Here is a 25,343-nt window from a genome sequence, read left to right as displayed (position 1 = left end):
TAGTGTGAAAGATAAACTGAGGACAAGTCTGCTCATCACTGAGTTAATACATCCTGTGAATTTATATTTATATTTTTCACAGTGCTCCATGATTTTATTGTTTGCTCCTAATTTGTCATTTAGGAGCACATGTACACATTGGAGGGCAAAGTTAGCTTATAGTCCAACACAAATAACGTTTTCCCCGTTTCAATGTTGAAAAACATGTAATTGAAACCAGAGTTTTAATTTTACATTTATCAGTCAGAAGTAGAATTTTTCTGTTATTTATTTTGGTGTGTTTATCCAGGCCAGCCAAGGCTCCCAGCATCTTAGGACATAACATAATGTATTACAAGGGTTTGTGACTGTGTCATGTAGCACTTATTTTCTTGATGTTGCTGTTGTTTCTCCAGCTATGGGGGAGGTCCTGTAGCATCGATGCATGGTATTGCCTTTATCTTCATCCTAAAGTGACTGTGTAACAGGTCAGGGGTATTTCACCATGTGCGATTGGTGGCTGGGAGTACGTTGGTTTTCATTACAACCAAAGACAACAAAAGTTGATTTCACTGAATAGCTACTTGTCTCTGATTGAAATTGTGTTAATCAATTAAATAATCTGATCTAGTCTGTTGTTGGGATGAAAATCTGCATGGAATAAGGTTGAACAGTTTCTGGTGAGCACATTAGATAGATAGATAGATAGATAGATAGATAGATAGATAGATAGATAGATGATTTATAATAGTAAGTTCATTCATTTGTGCTGTTTTATTTTTCTCAGGCACTATGGGTTGGCATTATTCACCATGTCTGTGACATTCACACCCGCCATATCAGAAGTATTGCAGACCAAGTCAGGAGAGGTCTAGGTAAGTGATACACATTTGTTTGCCTATGTAGCATATTAACTTACCCTTTAAGTCCTACTTTTGGTTAAATAGCACTATTTTCACATGTACAACTGTTTAAAATGTATGAAATAGTAAATTAACTCTATGTGTACCGGTAATGTCTTCCACAGAAGCAGTTTTCCATACACACTGCTCCTGGAGCAGATGAGAAACAGCAGTGCCAGTGAATCATGGGTGTTGTTCCTGCCATGAGAGCATCTTCATCCAGAGCAGTAAATTGAATACCTTTGGTGTGGTATTGGTCTGACCCTTGTCAGCTATTATATGTGCAGCAATTTGACTGCTGGAAGCTGATCAGATAAGTTTAATCACACTGCTTTTAGTGTTCAAACAGACTAATGATTTGATAGATTATTCTGTCTTTATCAGAATCAACTATGAATAACACAGAATAAACTGTCAATATGTTTGTGTTTGAACAGTAAAAGCTGCATGTTTATGTTATCCTTTTATTGTCCAGATTGAAAAGGGTGTCCAAAAATGTTTCTGTTAAATAAAAGATATTTTTATTACAAATGTCATTATTCTTAGTGTTGTTTTTTATATTTTTATTTTGTGGTTCAACAAATTTTGTTTAGCATGATGTTGCTAATGTTAGCTTGTATTACCAAAACAATAAAACACTCATAATTGCTATCTTACTTGTGAGCTATAACCTATAGTATTATAGACTTAATCCTCATCGCTTGACTTGTTAGAAATGTTCGAAGTTGTTGTGGATGATGACATCTTCGGCAAATAGCTTCTTGTCCTTGAAGGCCACCATAGCTTCTGGAATCTCTCCAAAGTCTTAGGGAGGGGAGGGATGAGCGGCGGAGTGCTTCAATCTAGAACCTCACCGTTAGAGGCCGCTAAATACCACACATATTACACACTGGACCTTTAAGAAGCTAATTTATCACTGAAATAATTTAATCTTCCACAAAATCATGAATTTTTTGGGCAGTAACTACTGGCAAACATTAAAACCTCTCCCTAAATTTACTGCTGGCTATTGTGCACCCTACACTGCATACTGATAAAGTTGAAATAATGAAAACGTCTATTTCAGCATTTCGGTGGTTGAAAAGACAGCAACATGTTATGTAGCTTCGAAGTTAGTGACAACCTGACCGGGCTCACTTAAGTCGAACTGACCTTTAAGGTGGATCAGCTATTCCCATTTTAGTGACAATCTCAGTTGCTCCTCCGAGTTTGGCTCCGCCCCACCCCTCAAGGGTTAAGTAACTGTACATGAGTACTTACAGCAAGATGTCAAATTAAGTTCCTCAAAATTGTAATGAAGTACATTACTTAATTAATGTGTGTAGTTACTTTCCACCACTGCAAGCTATCACAACATTTTAAACTGCTCATACTCTGCAATTTAGATTATGCAAAAACATTCAGAATTTTTTTTATGTGAAACTATAAATGTTTGAATAGTAACTGCTTGCTACCTGAAGCTGTGCATGATCATATTTCCTTTGACAGCATGTTCACTTTCACAATTATGAATCACCTTGAATGCGTTTAAAAAGGGCTATGAGGATGGGACTGGGAGAGGGAGGGATAAAGAGACTGAAATATAAAACAGAGACAGAAGAAAGACCAGTAACCACACCCAACATGATCTCCACCCCACCCCCTCCCCACACATCTCTCCTTGGTAGGTCTCCTTGCTGGGGGCTGCTGCTAAGGTGATGACTGTGCCGTTTATCTGAGCTGACAACAGAAGAATAGGCTCCACTTCGTGTGAACACTTGTCAAGATTAGAGAGGGAAAGAGAATTAGACTGAGGGAGACAAAACCTCCCCATTCCACCCTGTTACTCTGACTGCAACATTACTGCTGATCACAGTTTAAGGGTAATTCCAGTTTCACACACATTTAGGTTAACAACCCCACAGTTGAGTCTTTTCCTGTGCAATGGGGGATTATTACTAACATTTCAGCTGCCAAAACAACAAAAATAAGAGCCTGGTTTTAATTAAGCAGAATATCCTTTAAGCTAATTTACTAACGGATGTGAAGATGGTCTGTCTGGTTGCATGTCATCTATCTGTCTGGCACACTTGACACTCCTCTCTCTTATATGTTCAGCTTTAAAACACTCATGGACTGAAGGAAGAAATCATATGTGCAAAATTAGCTTGCTAACAGCCTGATACAGTTCAATGTCTCCTTGATGTACTGTGACCTTGTGCTAAGGACTTCAGTGTACTCAAGTCTGAATGCTGCTAGGAATGAGCAACAATAACTACTCTTATTGAAAAGACAGATAGAAGGACGGCAGAAGTGTATAGACTGGAGTCTGGTGCATATGTTGACAGAGGGATGAAAAGATGGTTAAAAGTTCGAAAGGATTAGTCACTCTTACCTATGTCTGAAATCTTTGTTTCTTTAATACAGTGCAAGCCAAGGAAGGAAAAGAGAGAGAGGAGAGTTAGTAGAGAGTTTGGTTCTTGATAGGTGTTATGACAAAATCAACAGAAGGACATTTACTGGAAAAAGAAAGTCAGAAGTTGTAGAACAGAAGTTGTAGTCAAAATTCAAAATTTGAAACATGCTTCACAGACATCAATGGGAAAAGATTTTAGATGGCTGTTATAATATGAGTTGTTGAGAAATAAGCACTCCAGATTTTGCCAAAGGCATGTTTCTAAATTCAGAACACTAAACTAAACAGTTTTTTCCTCCTAAATTCAGAGTGTTCTTTAATCTTTTAGCACTCTGGCACAAGAGTAAGTGCTCAAATGTTTATTACTGTGGTGGCAAAGTGTCCAATCTGGCCATGCATTCATCCCTCTCTTCCTTTGAGTTTTCAAGCACTGCTTCAAAGTCCTCCAAGACCAATGATGTGAAGTTGAACAGTTGAGTGCAGGAAGGAAAGATGCCCAGAAAAGCTGAGGCAGATTTTAATTAAAAACCAAGGAAACTCAAGTCAATCAGATTTTTATTCTCACAAATGTTTTAGGTCTTATTTAGTTTAACTCAAATCCATTAAAAATTACGCATTTGCAATGACACGACCTGAGAACCTGAGAAACGTGGATGGAATGCTTTTGGAGAGGCTTTACTTTAAAAGGAATCATGAGTTCTCTGAGTGAGACCTTTATCTCATTGACAGAAGGATATCTATTCTCTGGATAATGTTCAAATCCCTGATGCGGCAGCAGCAGCCATCTTCCCTCCCTCCCCTCTTACCTCAGCTCCATGACACTGGTAACATTCCCAGAGGGGAAGATCCTCCTGATGTAGTTGAAGTCTCCAACGAAGATGCTGCCATCTGCTCCACAGGCCAGAGCCAGGGGCGCCAGCAGCTTGTTGCCCTCCGCCTGCCCATTACAGCTGGGGCAGGAGATGCTACGGCGACGTCCATTTCCTAGGAGAGGATGTCCAAATCCATTTTTACAGACTTCAGTAGTTGGTTTGAACAAGTTGGGAGCCAATTCTGTATTCATTTTAACATGCCAGGGTACTGAACAATGTCCTCTTAGAGTCAAGCAAAGACTGTGGAACAGCTTCACTGTCTACCATCGCAAAGACAAGATAGTGTGAACCTCCAAAGGCATTACGCCCAAATGGTGAAGCTCAAAACTGACAGGTAAAAGGAAGTGGCTGGTGACACCATGTGTCAGCTCAACAGTAGGGTTAGCACTGACAAGCACTGCAGTGCATAACGGAGTGTCAAACTGGTAAAAAAAAAAAAAAAAGGGGAAAATAATGTATTTCAACTAAACACAAAGAAAACTGCTGTTATTGAATTCTATCCAAAAGTCTTAGATTCTATCAAAATATAAAGTGAATCATGTTTTTAGAAACAATATATGGCCTCTGGATACAGATTGAGATATCATTATTGATGAGTGCATAAAGAAACTACATAAAGGAGCTAGATTATATATGAGTTGAAAAAAAGAAAAATTAAGCTGAAGGTGAGATATGCATATTCATTAAAAATGTGGTTACTACTTAGCAAGTTCTTGGTGTTTCATGTAAAGAAGTAATACTGAAAAGTATCTTAGTCTCTTTTAATCATTAAAGGTGGCAACCTGCCTTTCCAAAAAATGACAAGACTTTATCTCTGTCGTTCAAAAATGTTCCCCATCATGCACATAATTTTGTAGTTGCTAGGTAGCATCTAAGACATATCCCAAGACAGTATTTCCTTCTGGGTCATGTGAGATTTCTATAGCTCACATACTTGAATTATTGGAGCAAGACAAATAAAATTACTATCCATTATGCAAATGTGCAAGTCTACCAAACTCAAACAAGTAAATAATATTTGAATCTATCCTTACCCATGATGCTGCTGACGACAGAGGGCTGCTGGGAAATGAAAATGTTCTCGCCGTTGCCTTTGTACAGGATACCTAGTGGAGAGGAGACAGCAGGATGAGAAAAAGACATAAAGAGCACAGAGAGCCAGAGGAGAGAAAATATAGTGAGACTAATTGGACTTTGAATTAATGTCTGTGTTGTAATCTAGAAGGTGGGTACATTAGAAGTGAGATTTTATTACCACAGCTGTCATTCCATAATACACTCAAATATGACTTGGATATTGTCCTTTTTATTAAAAATCAGATCTGGCCCTGTCACTGTGATGTGATATTATCTTAGCTTGTTGATTGGACTATATTACACATTTGAAAGTGATGGTGTTATGATCTTAAAGCGTTTCAGTGAGTTCAAGTTAATGATATTTTAACTAAAAAGTTTTACTTGACTCAATTTACCAAAAATCAGCAACAATAAGATTATCTTTTCACATGACAAATCGGTAAAAATGACAGGTCAAATTGTCATCTGATCAGATTAATGGTGGAGAAAAATCAGCAATCGTGCTCATTATGACACTATGTTGTTCTTTTCACCAGATATTACCTTTTCACTGCACAAATGAATTTTAAAACAGCACCACTACTCCACCACCCAACCTTCATCCTCCAAGCCTCTGGTGGAGAGTGTCAGATAAAACCAAAAACTTGAAATGGGGAACTTGCCAGCTTAATGCTGCTGATGAGAAGGAAAGTGTGCAAGTGTTTGCCTCCTTTGGTGTGTTTAGGCACCGTAGCACCAAATTACCCCAGCCAGCCCCCTTCAGCACTTCACAGACTGTGTGTGTGTGTGTGTGTGTGTGTGTGTGTGTGTGTTTCATATATAGTATATGCACACATATTTGTGTGTGTTTGTGTTGAAGCATATGACAATTTCTCTCTCTACCTTTCACCACAGGGGTCCCAGAGGATCATACAGCATGTAAGATTAAAGGGATGCTGCTGCTGCTGCTGCTGCTGTGTGTGAGTGTGTGTGTGTGTGTGTGTGTGTGTGTGTGTGTGTGTGTGTGTGTGTTTCATTTTTGAGACATTTTTAAAAAAAACTGTTAATTGAAATTAGCTGACAAACAAGTACTTAGATGGAAATCAGCAATCAGATGAATGTAGTAATATTATATACACAATATGTAAACTATTTAATCTATGCTCTGTTGTACAAATAAACTTTCCCAGTATGCTGAAATCAGGTTGAAATGAATCTTCGGTAAATCCGAATCTGTCAAGGATTTGTGATGCAATGATCTCCTATTATATTTATATCTTTTTGTCTGTAACCTCTTCTGTCATCTGTATTTGGTCTTTTATTATATTCATAAAATGTGGATAAATAAAAAGAGACTGTTAGTAGGTGTATTTCCACCATACAGATTCCAGGGTTCTGCTGAGAATAAACATTATAGTGTGGATTGAGGGAAGAACTACAGTGGTCTTTATAGCTCCATTCATCAGATGAGTAACTAGCGTGTTTATACAAGCAGTGCATCAAGTGTTTATTGTGGGGGCCAACAGAATCATCTGATTTGATCATAGTGACATTATTTTAAAGATCATTCTAAAGGTCATTTATCAGCAGATGCAGTTACATTCAAAGTCATGGCAACAGAGACCACAACCCAAAGAAATAAAGGAGCTAGCTAACAATGTAACACGCTACTGCCACAACCAAAACTAGTTGTGCAGCAGAATATGAATACATTGAATGGCTAATGATTTGAAAGAAAAATATTATATTTATATTGCTTTATACTTGAAAGATATAAAGCAACCCTAACAACTTGGAAAAGTATGGAATTTATTATTTTTCTTTCAGATGTACAACACTTCATTCTGAAGCCAGCTAATATGGATTTGGACCGTAAGCTTCTTCCAGGTGTTGTCTTTAGGTTCATCTTTGAACTGTTAGGGTTAGGGTTACTTTATACAGCTTTGATGATCCATGAATAAATCATAACACAGATCATTTTTATTTAGTACTACTAGTATATGTTGCTACACTAAATAATTAACTAATAATGCATGATGATGCAAATACTCTTGTGTAATTGGGGCTGGAGTGTGTGTGTGTGCGTATATGTGTGTTTTGTTGTAAGCTCGGAGGAATTTCTTTGATCTAATTTGAAAGATAAAGTTAGACAAGTTGAAGAGATTATGAAACAAACTCATGTCTTTGCTGATACACACACACACTGGCATGGATTAATTTACACATGTATCTACACAATGCATATATGTGAGTTAAGTTATAAAAGCACACGAGAGAGAAATGGAAAAGAGGAGAGGTACAAACAGAAATACTGGAATATATTACGATAATATTGAAAAGAACAGGGGGATGAAAGAGGAGAGACAACGTGAGGTGAGAGGGTGCAGGGAGAGGGGTGGAGTGGCTGACTTGTGAGGAGGTTAATGTGAATGAGTGGTGAGAAGATGAACAGAGGAAAAGAGGGGGATGCACTCATTCTTCAAAGTGAGACATCAAAGAGGGACCTCCTGTGGTGACCTGAATTATTAAAACTCTGCTGCCATCTTGGTATCTGTCTGTCTTTCTATCTATCTATCTATCTATCTATCTATCTATCTATCTATCTATCTGTCTGTCTGTCTGTCTGTCTGTCTGTCTGTCTCAGTCTATAAAAACTACTTTTCCCTCGTCACACATATAGCAAGGTTACATCCCCATTTTTCTTTGCAGGGTTTTCGCTCCAGTCTTTGAGCGCAGTCATTCAGAACACATTTGACTTATAGTTGGATGACGTTGGATGATGTTGTACAAACTAGTTTGTTTGAAGCACACTGAAGACTCGCCACCCCTCCCAATCACTATGGTCTACTACACTACATCTTTGAAAGAGCTGCCAATTCCTCTGAGGTATTTTGCTATGATTTACTGTATGCATCAATAAGTGAGCAGAGCTGTTATTAATGGTCTCAGAGTTGTTTCAAAGGATTTTCTAACAGAACTGCAATTCTGAGCCATTTTTATTTCTGGAACTTTCTGCCATGAACATGTTCAATTTATAAGTTCTTGAAACTCTGCATGACATATTGCTATCAGCCTTTAAATCCCATATCAGCTGGTTCCCTTCCCATCCAGCTATCTCTGTATCCTTCTCCCTCTCCTTCCCTCTATCCTCCTCTCCTTCTCTCCCCTCTTTCATCTCTCCCTCCATTAGTAGGTGTTGATTGATCAACAGAGGCCAAGCCAGCAGGGTTCCACCCATGCTGTGCTGCGGTGCACACAGGCAACCAACTACTTGCCTGACAGGGAGAAAGTGTGTGTGTGTGGTGATGCAGGGTGATGAGAGAGAGAGACAGATAGAGAGAGAAAGGCAGTGTGGAAAGGAACAGTGGAGAGGAACATCGAATTCTCCTGCTGTGTTAAAAGAGAGGGCAGCTAGGCTTTCTCACACACTGTGTATATGTGTGTGCAAGTGTGTTTGACCTTGATCTCAAAACTCTCAATCTGAAAACCTAAATTCTTACATTCTTACCACATCAACTGAGGACCCTGAAGCCTTGTTTATACTCGCACAAGACACTGTGGTGCAGGCTGCGGCAGATAGCGCGCAAGCTACGAGCATGCACAGTGGGGTTTATGCTCAACTGTTGCTCGTTGCAGTATTCTCCGAAATGCCAGGGGGCAGACAAACAAAATATTCTGTGACTAAGCAAGAAGACAACGAGTGTTACCAGAGGAATGTATCTGGTTATGGCTATTAAAACTACAAAGATGATGAAAGAGGAGATAGTCTGTCTATCCCCTATATGCAGAGAGATGTCCCGATGGGGATTATAGCTGTACTATAGCTTTTTTTTTAAATCAAACTTGAGGCTTTTGATTAATATCTTACAGTGCACTGTAACTTTAGCTTTACCTTACTTTTGTTATTATTTTAATTGCCAATTTAACACTTTTTAATTGTATTTAAATATCTTTTTTATATTGTCTTGTGTTGCTTTTACATTCTGTCTTGATGCCTTTTATGTTTTATGTCAAGCACTTTGAATTGCCTTGTTGTTGAAATGTGCTATACAAATAAACTTGCCTTGCCTTGCTTGTAGTCAAAGAAAAGATGCAGAAAAGAACCAAAATGGTGAAATCACTGATTCGTTAATCAGACTGCTGCTGATTCAACATGGTGACATGGCTGAACAACTGCTGATAAGAGCAGACTAGAGCCAACGCTGCTGCAGAAACTACAGGTGCGGTCAGCCAAACACGGCCTAACAGTGCCCAAGCAATGGCAAACTGTTGGCTTTGTGTGTCAGGGCTCTAACATACACACACACACACACACACACACACACACACACACACACACACACACACACACAGTACTTATGAAATAGAAAACCCACGCCAACACAAGATACACTCATGCACATAATTATGATAACAACCACTTTGCATTTTGAGGATGGATCTAATTGATAAATGAGTCTTATTTCTGTAGCACGTCATACACACTGACTGCCACACTTGCACACACACGATGAGCAAGGGTTAAATGGAGTCAAATACTGTTTCACACATATGCACAGCATGTATAATATATGAAGCAAGTTGAATGATGACTATAGGTTGTTGGTGTTGGAAATCAGTGTGAAGAGTGGCTTTCAGCCAAGCAGTGGAATGAACTTGTACAGTATTTTTAAAAGATGGTTCCTCATGACCAAGGACAAATGTACATGAATGTTTCAGCTTTGAAAATCATTTTCCTTTCATTCAGTACAAGGGAATGGCCTTTCCTTCATCTATGCTGATCACAGTGATAAAAGTGAAATATATTCGCAACAAAAGTCTTCTGAATATTTCTTTTTTTACTGCAATCTAATTTATCACATATCTTAAAAATAAAATATTTGATAGTAATCTCTGAATGTCTGTTTTCCTAGAGAGTTCAAGGTGCGTGAATGTTTTAATAATTAAGGTCAATTACATGTGGGGTAACCCAAGGAAACCTATCCCTGTTTTTCTCATTTTTATTGAATTTATTTATTATTTTATTTATTAGTAAGACAATGCAGATAAACATTGTTAAATTATAACATGTTAGTACTAATCAGCATGCTTTTCTAATATATTCTTATATGCTGACGACTCTGTGATCTCTGTTGTTGAACAAATTGTAAATAAGTGGTAGAGCAGTCTGACAATTTGACATTATGACAATATACTATCCTTTCATGTCCAACCATGGAGGAAAACATTTTAGAGTTTAATATCAGGACAAAATATTCAGTTTTAAGTTAATTGCATCCTGGGTCGGTTATTGTCACATAGGACTATGTCAATGAAGACTATAATTGTGTTTATTTTTCAGACTTTATTCAAATTTCCATTAAAAAAAGCAATCAATAAAGTAGTCAAATAATGGAAAATGATAGAACTTGATAGAACTGCTCACAACTTAAAGACGTGCACCCTGTGTAGAGGGGTTGTAACAGGTAGATGTTGCTTTGTATGAAGAGGTCATATGCAGAAAAAAGAACCACTGCATTAAGACATTAGTAGATGCCTTATTGCACACGCACTCCATCAGCGCTATCTGGTATAGATGTCTACTGTAGAGCAACAAATAAAGCACAAATTAAATCTGTTATGGACTGTGCTAAAACTTGGGTGAGAGAGATGCACAGAAACTTCATTAGAGGTAGCAGACTGCTAAAGTCCTTCATACAGTAGGTTCAAGACTGTAGATAACCTACAGATTGCTTACATAAAAAAAGCAATTATAGTTTATGTCAATAAGTAAAGCGGTGGAGATCATATATTGATTATGCGATAACAAGTACTTCTAATCAAAGCTGTTCTGTATGTAGGTTTATTGGGTTGTCAAATAAAGTTAGTTACAAACTCTTCTTCTGGATTTTGCCATAATAATTGTCTGAAAAAAAAAACACTCCCTATTGGTACAAAATGTAAAGTTATTTTAAAGTTCAGTAATTTGATTTGATTTGACTTTCTGGAAAAAGTGACTCTCTCTCATGTTCCCTGGAGCAAAGCACTAAACCCAAAACTGTGGCTGAGCTGCTTAGTGTCTGAATAATAGAGTGTAGTGCTTTACCGGGCAGCTTGTACACTTATGCTCCTCCAATCTCTCTCTCTGCATACACACCAATGTGTGAATACATACACAAACATGGGCATCAAAAACTCACAAGTACACTTGAATGGAAATCACACATACACACACACAGGGGAAAACATCCTAACAATGCATGCACAAGGAAGCAGATCGACTCCATCAACCCAATGCCCCTGAAGCCCCTTCACACACACACACACGCACACACACACACACACACACACAGTCTCTCTCTCTCTCTCTCTGTCTTTCATCCAGTCTTATCTGAGTTGTTCAGCAGTGCTCACTGCTCAGTGCTCACAGATCACACACCACCAGGTGTGTGTGTAAAGGTGTGGACAAGCCTCTGCACACAAATCCAGTGCGTCTCTTTTACTCTTTTACTTACTCATTCTCTTTCTTCTCTTCATGTATTTTTGTTCTCCTAATCTCTTATAAAAATCCTGTTTATCTCATTTTGTTTTTCTTTGCTTTCATCTTTCTCTGTGCCTCTCTGTGCCACAACAAACAAGGAAAATATCCACATTTTGGCATCATGGCTTGAATGACGTGGATTTAGTCCAAAATGTCAAAAATCAACGTCATTCCAGCTATGATGCCAAAATGTGGATTGTTTTCATGGTTACGCACAAAAACTATTTCTTTATAATAGAAAGAATCAACCATAATGTATAGTAAATGGTAAATGGACTGCACTTGTATAGCGCCTTTCTAGTCTTCCGACTACTCAAAGCGCTTTTACACTACAAATCACATTCACCCATTCACACACATTCATACGCTAAATGGGTACAGAGGCTACCATGCAAGGTCCCAACCTGCCCGTCAGAGGAAACTAACCACTCACACACATTCTCACACAGCCAGGTTAAGTATCTTGCCCAAGGACACATTGGCATGTGGACTGGAGGAGCCGGGAATTGAACCACCGATCTTCCGATTAGTGGACGACCCACTCTACCTCCTGAGCTTGTCGCCACCCCCTGTATATATACTGTATATATATATGTGTGTGGGAGTGTGTGTACATATATATATATATATATATATATATACACACACATATATACAGACCATTTGTTTTTTACATTATTTAATTTAATCAAACACCACTGCTCATTAATTGATTTTAGATTTGTATGTATATATATAATTTTATACATTTTTTTTCCTTACGGAATCTACGAAATCTGAATGAATGATTGAATAAATAGAGTAATAAAAAATAATGGAGCAAATTAATTTTTAATCCCAGAACCAGTTCCACAGAAAGGTATTTTGGACTCCTATCTAATCTAATCTAATCCAATCAAGGTGTAAATTTATAATGAATCAAAAAATCATGATCATGCTACTGTAAAGGGGCTACGAGCAAATATTCACATTATATTTCTGTAAAATAAATTGTTAGAGCACAGAAAATGTGGCATATATGTAACCTGACTCACCAAAAGTGTACACAGTTTTGTTTAACACACTTTGTAGGCATGACCAGAGTTTAGTCTCTGCCAGATCCTACCATAAAATGACCTGGATCCTTCCAGACTAAGAGCAGCACCGATGTTGTGTGACTATTTAAACATGAAAGCAATTTTACCCCAAGTAGTTATAGGGGGATATTCTCTAAGGGTTTGCAGCTGTTTTATCAGAGCTCAGATAGTCAAATTGAATTTGTCCTTATTTACAAAAGGATGCACTGAGGTTATGCACCGTAAAATAGAGGAAAAGCAGCACAGATGAAAATTGTGCGTCTGGCCTATTGTATGTGTATATGTAAAGCGGAGTAAAGAAAATTCATACAAATGGCTGCTGATTGACCACTGCAGGAGATAAAATTGTGTCTAACATGTAATGTCTGTGAAGGTGTAAAATCTATTGGACGCACACACAGGATGAGAGACTAGAGCCAGGTCGAAACACTCAAGAAAGAAACACAAATTAAAAGATGGATTACAGTTCCCTGCTCAGCACCACAACACAAGACAAAGGAGCATCAATGCAAAAACCTGTTATTTTTCACACAACTTTACATTTCTGTTTCCCACAGTGGCTTTCTGCTTATTTTTACAAACTTTCAATGGCTTCCTGCAGCTCCAGTCCAGTGGTAACAAGCAAACAGCAGGGAGGGAGTGAGAGTTATCACCGAAACAAACAGTTGATTTCTTAAGCAAAATGCAAATCCTCCATACAAATAATCACATCATCACACAAGCTGTGTGTGCATGACAGCCACCCTCCTACCACACAAAACCAATAACATTTAATAAGCCTACACATCACACACACACACACACACACACACACACACACACAGTCATGTCTCCATTACTTCAGAGGACATTACATTTCCTGGAGACTTAAACTTACCTTAACCATAACCATCACATGCCTAACCTTATCCTAACCTTAACATAACCCTAAATTAACCTTAACTTTAAACCAAGTCTTCACCCTAATATTAATGATTTACGTTTTTGTCCCTATAAGGGAGATTTATGTCCCCACAACGTGAGGAATACCTGGACCACACACACACACACACACACACACACACACACACACACACACACACAATAAAGTGTGTTATAAAGTAACATACACAACAGTTTTTTTTCCCTGCTAGCTTCTGATTGTGTCCTGTCCATTTCAGTGTGCTGGTGCACTGCAACACGTAATTACATGTTGTGCATTTATTGGCCACAGGAAACATTAAAGCTTGAATTTAATTCTCATTTTGATCAGTTAATCAGTCTCGTAACTGTAGGTTCTTTTCAAAGCAGTGACCTCTGTTTGCTGTACTCAAAGAAATCACAATGACTTCTTAGCATAAATGAAGACATTTATTAATAGCTAAATATCTTGAGGACACATGATGAAGCATAAGACAAAAAAATCAATTTGAAGTTCTAACCTTACCAGTAGAGGGCAGTGTTGTCACATGTTGTAAAATATAATAAAATTAAAAATTAGTATCTCGCCAACAGATTACCACACAGCTATCAAAGTTATACCATTCTTTATGTATTTCTATAACGACATTATATGATTTACATAATGATTAGACATTTAATTCACACAAATTCAGATTTGTCTCAGATTTGCAGAGAGACTCAATGCATGTCCATCAGGAATATAAGAGTTTTTTGACTCTGGACTGGGGAGATATGGAGGCCAAAAAGAGGGGCGTTTTCTGTCCACCTTTACTGAGTTGTCAGTTCTTTCTCCTTTTTCAAATGATCCCAAAGGTCACTTATGCTTTTAGTTCAGGTCATAATTTCGTTATTGGTCCAAAATGACCTCTCAGGAGGTCTGTGCAGTCTCCAATCTGTCACAGTGTTTAACTTCAGTCAGTATCGTGTTGTTCGACCCCCACTTGGCAAGGAGGTCAGTTCGGAGATCCAGGGGTGAGGCACTCAGCAATGTGTCTGTAGAATTCAATTACATCCTCAATTTGATATTAAAGAAGAGTTGTTTTATCCCACGTAATTCAAGAAAAGGCCACAATGTGTCCCACAGTTATATTAATTATATCATCTGTTTACAGAAATAATACTGTCAAAGGAGTTTAAAAGTTTTAACAAAACCCACACTTATATCTCATTAAATGATCTTTTAATGGGCTGACAACATCAGGATATTTAAGTAATATTTCATACATAATGTATAGCCTTTCTCTTATAGGATGACTGCACACTTTCGGTTCCAAAAGCATCTCCTTTACAAGCAATTTTCCAAGCTCATCTGCAGAAAACACCCCAAATCCATTTGGTTTCTAGATATATTTAACACGTCACAATAGTCTGGCGTTAGATCTTCTTTAGTTGCACATTATGCAAACCAGATGAACAGTTCTGGGCTCATTTACACCATTAGTATTAGTAAATGCTAAATAGAAAAATTGTGGTGATGCAAATTTTGAGTCCCTGGCAGTAATTTGTGATAGGCTTATCCCCATTGTTTACTGAAGTAAACTAGACCTGAACTACGTCTGAAAAGACTCGGGTATGAAGACTTGTATGAGGAGTTTAGAGTGGGACAATTTGTTTTGACCAAGTAAAAAGGTCTAACCATACATTTTTTTTAAAAGTCTTTTCTGTAATGATAGTTAATATGAGGATGAGGAGTGGTGTAACTGGCATGATAATGTACTGCCAGCATATATATTGTATGTGTGTCAGTACAGTAGATGTAAAGTTAGATTGTATACATCATGTGTTCTCTACACAGCATTGTTTATTGTCTTATACTCTGTGCTCCAGGACCAGCTGATATACAAACTAAACTCTGGACACTGCCTCCCACCTGCATCACTACCATTTTTATCTACAAATAAATTTAAAGATAAAACTCAAATTTGAATATGAGGCATTCAGAAAATCAGAGAGTATCAACAAGAAACAATGAATCATTGAGAGAGTCTCTTACTTCAAGACCATTAAAAGTCAACACTGACTGTACAGGCATGTTATCACCAAATCTAACACGCTGTCCCATCCGCATCATTAGTGGAGTTACAAGACAGACTACAGAGAAAACACTGCAGCAGTGTTTGATGGGCTTCCTCACTCTCTCTCTCACACAAACACACACATATACACTGAATTATTCTCATGTCCATATAGTGTGCTTTAGTCTCAAAGGGACAAACACACATTGTGCGTTGCTGTGCTGTTCCTTCAAAACACAAAATCACACCTACAGAGACCCATACACACGCAGACAGAACATCACAAATCACACCTGCATTTTAAACACACACACACACACACACAGAATCGGGTGACAAGGTGTTGAAAGCCCAAGAAGACTGCAGGGAGAGAAGGATGAATAGCAATGTGATGGATGGGGTGACAGATAGAGGACACACTGTAAAAACTGGCTGTGAAATCCACAGTAATTTACTGTGTTTCTGCACAGTTAATTACTGTGAATATTTTTTACAGTATAGCACTGTGTATTAGGGCCTAAAAACACAGTACAGTAATTACAGAAATCAACACACCACTGCAGAAACAACTGTACTACTGTAGAAAATCACAGACTTTGTAAAATCACAGTAATAGTCAGAGTACTGCAGAAACATTTATGATACTGTAGTTAAGGTAGGAGTTTTCCCTTTTGTAAAGAAAATCACTAATTAAGATTATTTTGTAATACTTTCAAATCCTCAAATTCACAGCTCAAATTAAAGAATTAAACATTAGTTTAAAATAATTATTTTTTTCATAAGAATTCAAATACTTCAAGATGGACTTGTTTCTTCATGGTTCTGCAGGCTGTTACTTTCAGTTTTTAAATTTGTTTCAGTGTTTATCAGGTCATGACAGGCTGTCTGTGAAGTTGTTAACTGACTGGTTGAGCCAAAGAAATGCATCATGTGATCTCAGATTTGAATTGTGTCACTGTCAGTCTAGGCGCCAAAGTAACTTACTTTACTGCTGGCCCCCTTTCTTTTTAATGTCCTTTCTGAAAGTATTGAATCTGGTGTATTACCACCTACACTTACGCAAGGCCTTTTCACCCTCATTCCAAAAAAACACCCAAATTTTGCATTTGATAGACAACTGGTGCCCTATCTGTTTGCTCAATAATGACTACAAAATACTGGCTCTTATTCTTCCCAATAAAGAAACCACTTATATGGATCAAAAACTCAAAACAGAATCATTCCTATACAAATGCCGTTTAAATAATTCGCTTATAGTAATCAAGTAGTCTGCTTACAGTGTTCATTCAGTCTTCTTTTCATATATGAAAACATATGGAAAAATTTAACTATGGTAATTCTATTTTCTTTTTAACTTACTCCCATAGTACACCTATGATGTGTATTTAGCAGCTGCAGCACCATTATCAGGCGTGGTGCACCTCCACAGGTTCGTGTGGAGGTGCGGGGTGTGGTTGTGGGCATATTTATTTGTAACCGCCGTGAAACAATCAGAAAATAAAGTTTTATTCCTCTCCTTCACTGGCTTTCGGTATCACTGCTCGCTCTCCTCATCCACTCTCGAGCTCGCTTGACCACTGCTTCTCTCTATCTCACTCTCTCTCTCTTTCTCTCGTCTTTTTTTAAAATAAGTCAGGAAGCTGCCAACAAATCCTAACTTTACTTTTAACGTTGTCAAATGAAGAAAAATGTCCTCCCCTCTTCCTAGTAATGTTTTTGTCTTCCCTCATGGCAGGGTTGTACAGCATTAGGGGTTGGCAGAAAGTTTACCGTGAGTCTATAGCTGATGACACTAAACTTTTTTTTTTTTTGAAAGATTCAGACCAAATTCCAAGCACAATTAAAGACATTCAAATATTTTCTGCAGCATCAGTACTTTGTTTAAATATAAATGACTGTGAACGATTGCTCATTACACAGTGTAAGGATATATATTTTTATATTTTTCAATCTGTGGCTCCAGAGAGATTTCACCTTAAGAGGTAGAACTCTATTAACAAATTACTTCTAGCTTTAGCTTTACTTGTAGCTTGTATGTACTGTACATACATGCTTTTATATATCTATATCTATATACACACACACACACACACACACACATATGTATATACACATATATGTACATGCTGCATATATACACATATGTATATACTTAGATACTTAGAAAATAGATCATTTTGTGATGAAAGGAGGGTTTAAAAAAGTAAAGTAAATTTAAAAGTACTCACTCTCAGTAAAAAATAATGTTTTACAAAGTAGTACATGTCTCTCTTAATCCTGATGCCTTTCTTCATCTTATTTCTACTCCTCACAGGTGACGACCACTCCTGCTGATGAGACCAGTCTCTTCCATCATCCCAGGTCTCACTATGCTAGGTACGATTTTTATGTATTTATAAGTAGTTCTTTGAAAATCCACAAACAAAGTCAATTTAGCCAGCTCTCATGGCAGCTGTGTTTGTTCTTTGGGTTAAACACAAGCACCTCAGCAGTCATCTGCTTAGATCAGTTCTTATGTACTAACTCACACAAATGATGCTGTCTCTGTCGTGTGAGTTTCTTAGTTTTCACAGAGAAAACAGTACTTTAAGGTAATAGAATTGTTGCCAATTCAGTATTTGATTATTAGTCATCAGGTGAACCTGAACCTGAGATCCTGTGAGCGACCAAATGGATGCTGTTGATGAAGATCTTCACTTGCTGATGGAGAAAAATGTGTGTTTTGATCATAGACTGGCTATTACTTATATATATATATATATATATATATATATATATATATATATATATATATATATATTCTTTCCTCTACTGTAGCTGTCAGTTTGCTGAAGAACATGTAGCAGTAGTGGTGACTTGACATCTCCAACAGCTGAATATCCATGTTTAGATTACCCAAGAGTATTTTGTTTCAAGAAAATTAGTGTCTTGTATATTGTCAAGTTCAGTGATTTGATTTTCTTTTACTTGTAGTGGCCTCAAGAAGTCTTTGCAACATTTGCTAACATTTGTAATATACTGTATACATTTGAAAACTTATTATTTAGAGGTCAGAAAGTGCACATGGTCCCTGCTACTTTTATGGCTGGAACGGACACAGTAGAATGCTTTCAGAAATTATAAGAACTGGAAAACTGAAAATAAAATATTCTTATTTACTGTGTTTAGTTGATGACCATGCAATCCAAACGTTTCCTGCTGTTGCTACTTCACATAAAAAGCTTCTCACTGGTGTACAACTTTTATTATGAAGTATGCACAGGAAATGCAAAACTGACTGTACTATTGGTCAGTAAATATTGGTCTACGCAGCAAAATGTTTTGTGCCGTTTTGTCAGCTGATCATATTTAGATGTTGCAAAGGAGGATTGGTAAAAAGGGAAACAGCCACAGTGAGCTGGTAGATGAAGAGCAGCAGGTGACTGGCTCTTTTACTGCACACTGTGTGAACCAGTGCACATCTAATATGTCATTTAGGGTAAACAACTTATTTTCAGGCTTGGAGAGTAACGGAATACATGGAACGGTGATACGTAATTATGATACAAAAAAAGGTAACTATTCTGTTAAAGTCACAGAAAAAAAGACATAATCTGATTACCAATACATTTAATAAAAATGGGGATTATTAGCAGGAGTACAAAGAACAACATACTCCCATGCACTGTAAAAGTCCCAAACGTAAGCAGAGCATGAACAAGACGGCAAAATAACTCACTGATCCACAATGGTGTGAGTAGAGGATGATACCAAATGGCACACAGTTGCACACAGTGGGCACATGTACACATACTTCACACACAGTGAATTTAGGCTGGGAGAGTAGGCAGGGACGGTTGCTTGTAGGGCACATAACAGCTCTCCACCAAGATGACTGTGTTAGCGTAACATGCTCAGAGCTAACAGTGTGTCACTGGTTGTCGAGCACGTTTGATACTGAATGAGTTAGAGAAAACGTATCATGCAGATAGAACCGAATAAAAGGACACAGCAAAACTCGTGATGTCGCTGCACATGTGGCTGCCGCTGCCATTCCTCTGAGAAGAGCTGTGGAGGAGGACAAAGCTCTCGTAAAGTGGGCACAAATACCCGGCAGGGGGTCTTCCCCCACTGTGACATACAGTAAGCAAGTTTTTCTTTAAAAATACACTGAGCAGAGAACACATTTCTTATGCTAAAAATCTTGGTTTCTCCATTTTCTTTTCTAAGGTTACATTCTTACAGAATATGCTTAAGTTATTTCATTGATATTTCTTTTCTCTCTTTGCATATTTGGTATTTAAGTAATCCAAAAGTAAGGTAAAGTAATCAAGTTACATTACTTTAATATTGTGATACTTGGATTAAGTTGCTGACTATATTTTTGAACAGATAATTAAGTGATAATTAATTGTATTGGAATACATTTTAAAGTAACCTTCCCAACCCTGCTAATTTTATTCTGCTGTCCTGTCCGAGGGAAAGCCATGTGCACTGTGCATTACAGATATAACTGCAGTAGTTCACTCTTCAGCGAGGCTATTTCTGCCATATGGAAAAAGGCCATTAGATTTCTGTAAACATGGTATGTACAATATGTAGTATGTATATATATAATATATATAGTATGTATTTACACACCAAGTTCACACACAGTATTGATCATGAACTGAACAGAAAACATGAGATGTGGTAACCCTACTGCTGCAAACAGTTGGAACTATGTGGAGTTCTGACTAAACAGAAATATTCAACTCATCGAGACAGCAGTCGATGTCAAAATAAATGGATAAAAGAACAAAAACTCACATCAATCTACTAAACTGAGCATTAAAATATCAGTGAGCCATTAATATTCTACTCAATTTTCAGTCAAAGAAAGCCATGCGTCATTCTCCTATGGACATTTCCACCAGGATGTCTAGCTTTGATTTATAGTTATGGTTTGGTTGAGACTTACATGTATATGATTGAAACCAGCTCTGTAAAGGCACTGAAAGAAATCTGGTTACTGAGCTTCCATGTTTTTATCAAGGAGCTTTTGTAGATGATTTTTAAAGATCTTGGCTTATAAGAGTTTGGCTAGTTGTTTTTTTTGAAATATAACTCTTTTTAATTATACTTTCAAAAAGTGAGGATATTTTTACCAATCGTTTCGTTTTTGTGCTTGTTTGTGTTGACAATAATAGCTCTGAAATAAACTCTTCAAATTACAGCACAAACAGTTGTGACAGTTCCAATACGCTTTTTTTTTTTTCAAAGCAAGGAAACTAACAAATTGGACAAAGGAAGCATGTTAACATCAGTTCAGTTTTCCCACTTGGAAAATAATATGTAATCGGATGTACCTTTATCCTGGAATTCCACATCAGTCAACATATCTCAACCCTAAATTAGGTATCACTGCATTAGCCAACATCTGCATATCCTTAATCATTTCATCATCATCAATCAATACATCATTAATTTGAATGGCAGTACTGTCAAGATATTGTTTCTAAATTCCAAACTAGCAAGCCGTCGAACTTAATATGAATTATTAAGTTAAATCAAATGTTTGCTATAGTTCATGATGAGAGAAAGAGGAACAGACTTAAATATTCAAAGAAAGAAAGACAGGAAAAGAACGATAAGATGACAATAAAGTACAAGAAAAAAACAAAAGAGAATGACGGGGGAGGAGACGAGGAGGAGACACAGATGAAAGGTGATTGCGCTATATATGAGAGGAGAAAGTAAAAAAAGAGAGAGAGAGAGAAAGAGAGAGAGAGAATGAGAGAGAGACATGAAAGGCCAGCAAAAATACCACCGGGCAGCTGGAACAAATAGGCCAGACTCTCTCTCACACACACACACACACTCCTTAATTCTTTTCCTCCGCTCTGTCGACCAAAGCCTGTATGACAACAATTGTTTTGACAACTGCTGAGATTAACATACTTTTAAATTTCTATGCACTTCGTCCTCTTATTGTTGCACATATAATTAACCAGATAATGATAAGAAGAGAGAGAGAGAAACTCAAAGCTGTCACATATCAACTTGTTTCCATCGAAATATAAGTTTAAGGTAAAAGAAAAAAAAGTATTTTGCAGTATTATATGTTTGATCACCTTAAAATGTGAAGATTCTGAATGTGTGTGTGTGAAGATGCACAGTATATCTGCACTGTGAAGGAGCAGAGTATGTTTTCATCATTTTATGGCTCCTACCGTTTTGTACGTCCAGGATGTGATGTTTATCCAGCGTCCATCCTCCCATGTTGGAAGCGTCCAGCTCATAGCCTTGTAAAATGGCCGTTCTCTTCTCCCACAGGATGAGGTCCAAGCAGGACTCGTATTCAAACCCCACTGACACTGTGGGAGACACACACACACAGGGCGATTATTCAGATGCTTCATTTGACTGTGATCGTGTTCAGACCAAACCAAATGGGAACGTTTCTGTGATTCAGACCAAGGCAAACACACAACAGGTTGAACCGCAGAGTTAACCTCCATCTGTCTGCTTTTATAACATCCACTGACTCCTGCTGCTGGTTCACTAAGGGCCTTCATTCTCTGGCTGAACACACACACACACACACACACACACACACACACCTGCTTTGACTTTCTTTGCACAAAGGAACTACTTGTCAGGGCTGTCTGCCTGTCTCCATGAGGTGCAACACTGTAACGCCAAATCAGCGTGCACACAAGCAAGCAGACACACGCTGGTGCACACACACACACACACACACACACACACACACACACACAGTGCTGTGTTCTGCCAGGTGCATTTTCTGCCATTTCCATTGTGTGAACTGGCAGCTGCAACAGCTGTGTGTGTATTAAATTTGGAATGAATAGAGATCTTCAGGGGGGAGAGAGAAGGAACCAGATGAGCAAGGACGCTGAATGAAGATAAAAATAGAGAGGAGGGATGAAGGTCTGGAGAGATGCTAAAGGGTCACACAGAATGTGGATTAGAAAAAAATAGTACAACTTTACTTTAGAGTAGTCACTTGGAATTTCCAGTAATTATTAGGGAATGGTGCAACAATTACTGTACTTTTTTAGCCATGCAATAATGTCCAGTAATAATATAATAATATTTAATAATAATTACCAATTGTTAACAAGGTAAACATGAATATATTGCTAGAAAACATATATGACTGTTCCATAAAATGTCTTGTTGACATACAAAGTTATTTATTGTTCCTTGGTTAGACTCAGTAAAATAAAAAAATCTAACAGAACAAGGCAAAAATTGCCTTATAATTGAGGAATTTCCTCAGTTATGCCACAAGTTAATCTGAAAATGATATGGGTAGGTCACATCCTCACCCCCATGAGCAAAATCCCACTGAAAGAAAAAAAACTATCTTGCTAATAAAAAACAAAATCCTCTTGTTCGAAAAAATTTGTTCTGCTGAAGAAAAATGTTTTATGTTTTATTATGTCACACATTTATAAATCAGACATTAATTTCTTTAGACATTTTACAGATTTTTCTTTATTTCTTTAGGCATGATATTCATTTATTCACATATTTTTTTTTAGTAATTTTGCTATTTTTTAGAATTGTTGTCTTAATTGATTTTATAATTTTAATTATCAAATGAATTATTGTCAGTGCCAAAAACAACAACAAAAAAAAGATCAACACTCAATGCATTTCTGCCTTCCTGTTTGGGTGTCTCGTATGTGACTATAATTATACAGAGGAGAAACCATCATGTCAGCAGAAACAGGAAAGAAAAAGCAGTGACAACAAGCTGAGAGAGGGAATAGAAGAGGAGCTTTGTGTTTGGGTCTGCAGTGGATTTTGCTAAAAATCAGTCATTTGATCGCTGAATTAAAAAGATAACTTTGTTCTTTCTCTTTTCTTTCTTTCTTCCTTTCATTCTTTGTCATACAGCCACATGTGCAGACACCCAGGGCTACCATCATCACTTTGACAGTGTGATTATTTGTCGGTGTCACCCAATGCCGCTGTGTAATCACCAAGGTTTGTTTGAGTTAACCTGACGTAATGCATGCCTTGTTTGGCTGTTCCCTGCCAAGGATTGCGAACAGCAGATAAGCTTCCACGCCTTCCTTGGCATAGACAATCTATCCTGCTGTATCTGCTATTAATCACTGTCTGGACCTGTGTGACCATTCATTCATGCTACCTCAAAACTCTATCTTAAAGAGGTTTGTGGGTTATATTACAGGTACTCATGTAATGTTACTGACCAGCTACTAAGAAAGCCAAAAAACAGTGTTCAGAACACATGTCAGTGTTTTTTGCCAAGAAAAAGAAAAGGAACACATTTTCCACAAGAAATTATAGATTTGGAGAACACCTCTTACCATCATATGTAAGACAATATCCTGAATTCAAAGTCTAAAACTGTCCAAAGTCTGGAATATAGGGAGAAAGGATTCAATTGTGATCTGTGGCAGATTGAATGAGTGTATATGTCTACTTATTGTTCATACTTTATGTTATATTGTATTTTATATCCCACAACAGACCATTCACACCTCTTCATTTGTTAACCTCTAGCCTTTCAACCTACAGTGTTTTTGTCTCTTAACTAAAACTGAAGGTCACAAAAGACAAATGATATACGATTTTCAAAACAGCAGTAATAGATATAGCAATACTAATAATAATTTCATGTAATGTCAGTGTTGCATGCAATAAAATTCAAAGAGGATTTACACTGAGGCTCTGGTAAATGTGATGGGACTAATAATCAAGTGTAGAACAATTAGCACCATATCACTTGACTGTTGAGCACTCAACTTGTAAACTATTATTGGAGCTAAGTAAATCATAGTTGGTATGCAGCAGTTGAAGCTGCAAACATAATTCTCTTTTCAATGCACAGTATGTGAGATGAACAGCTGTGTAAAAACAAAAAGAAAAGAAAAAATAGTTTATAAAGTGGTGGACAAGGTACCTCTAGAACCCCATGGAGGGAATACAAAGCGACTGAATCCAGAAAACAGTAGATTATTGTTCCAAATCGGCCATAAGTCATGGAGTATACATGGGATGGATAAATGTTTTTCCAGTTGCCGCCATACAGATATAGAATGAAACATATGTCCCAGGGTAATGTTATTCTTCTTTGGATGAAATGCAAAAAAGAAAAGATCCTGTAAACAAATGAGTGCACTCAAACTCTGCTTTCTGGTAGGATTTAAACATTTGCTACCTTCAAATGAAACTTGTGTTTGTGTTTTTGACATTTAAAGTCAAGTATGCTTGGCACACTGTTGCTAGGCAAATGTCGAATGAATTCAACCTCTACACGTGTCTCAGCTCTGATTTTAACAGGTGCCAGACATGCACTCCAAATTATAAGTCATGAACACCAGTTTCATAAGTGTTGCAAAGCATAGTAGTAAATCTCCTTTATGTTCCACCCCTTAAGCTGGTCTACCATAAGTAATAACTCACTGAGGAGTGTGTCTGCTCGACATGTCCCTCATAAAGGTGTCAGAGGGGTTAGCATGCTTATTATGTCCAAACCATTTTCCTGTCAAAGCCTTTTTGCAAAATCTATTTGAACTTAGCTGTATTTGTCTGCAGCTTAATGTATGTTCAGGGGAAGTCAGCATTG

At 37.4% G+C, this 25,343-nt stretch overlaps 1 protein-coding gene across 7 annotated transcripts in view; it reads right to left on the bottom strand.

The window, feature by feature from the left end:
- Positions 1 to 25,343, bottom strand: part of LOC137179643 (teneurin-3) — a 370,272-nt gene that overhangs the window by 48,509 nt on the left and 296,420 nt on the right. For 6 of the 7 annotated variants that reach the window (XM_067584473.1, XM_067584474.1, XM_067584475.1 and 3 more), the window contains 4 exons: positions 21,949 to 22,092; positions 5,183 to 5,254; positions 4,083 to 4,260; positions 3,256 to 3,276 (listed from right to left, as the gene is read on the bottom strand). In XM_067584473.1, coding sequence (XP_067440574.1) covers positions 3,256 to 3,276; positions 4,083 to 4,260; positions 5,183 to 5,254; positions 21,949 to 22,092 — 415 coding nt within the window. The remainder of the gene's footprint in view (positions 1 to 3,255; positions 3,277 to 4,082; positions 4,261 to 5,182; positions 5,255 to 21,948; positions 22,093 to 25,343) is intronic. The other variant, XM_067584478.1, reaches the window with a different exon arrangement.

This window comes from Thunnus thynnus, chromosome 3 (genome assembly GCF_963924715.1).
Source record: "Thunnus thynnus chromosome 3, fThuThy2.1, whole genome shotgun sequence".
NCBI lineage: Eukaryota > Metazoa > Chordata > Actinopteri > Scombriformes > Scombridae > Thunnus > Thunnus thynnus.
This window is presented reverse-complemented; position numbering and strand designations above follow the sequence as displayed.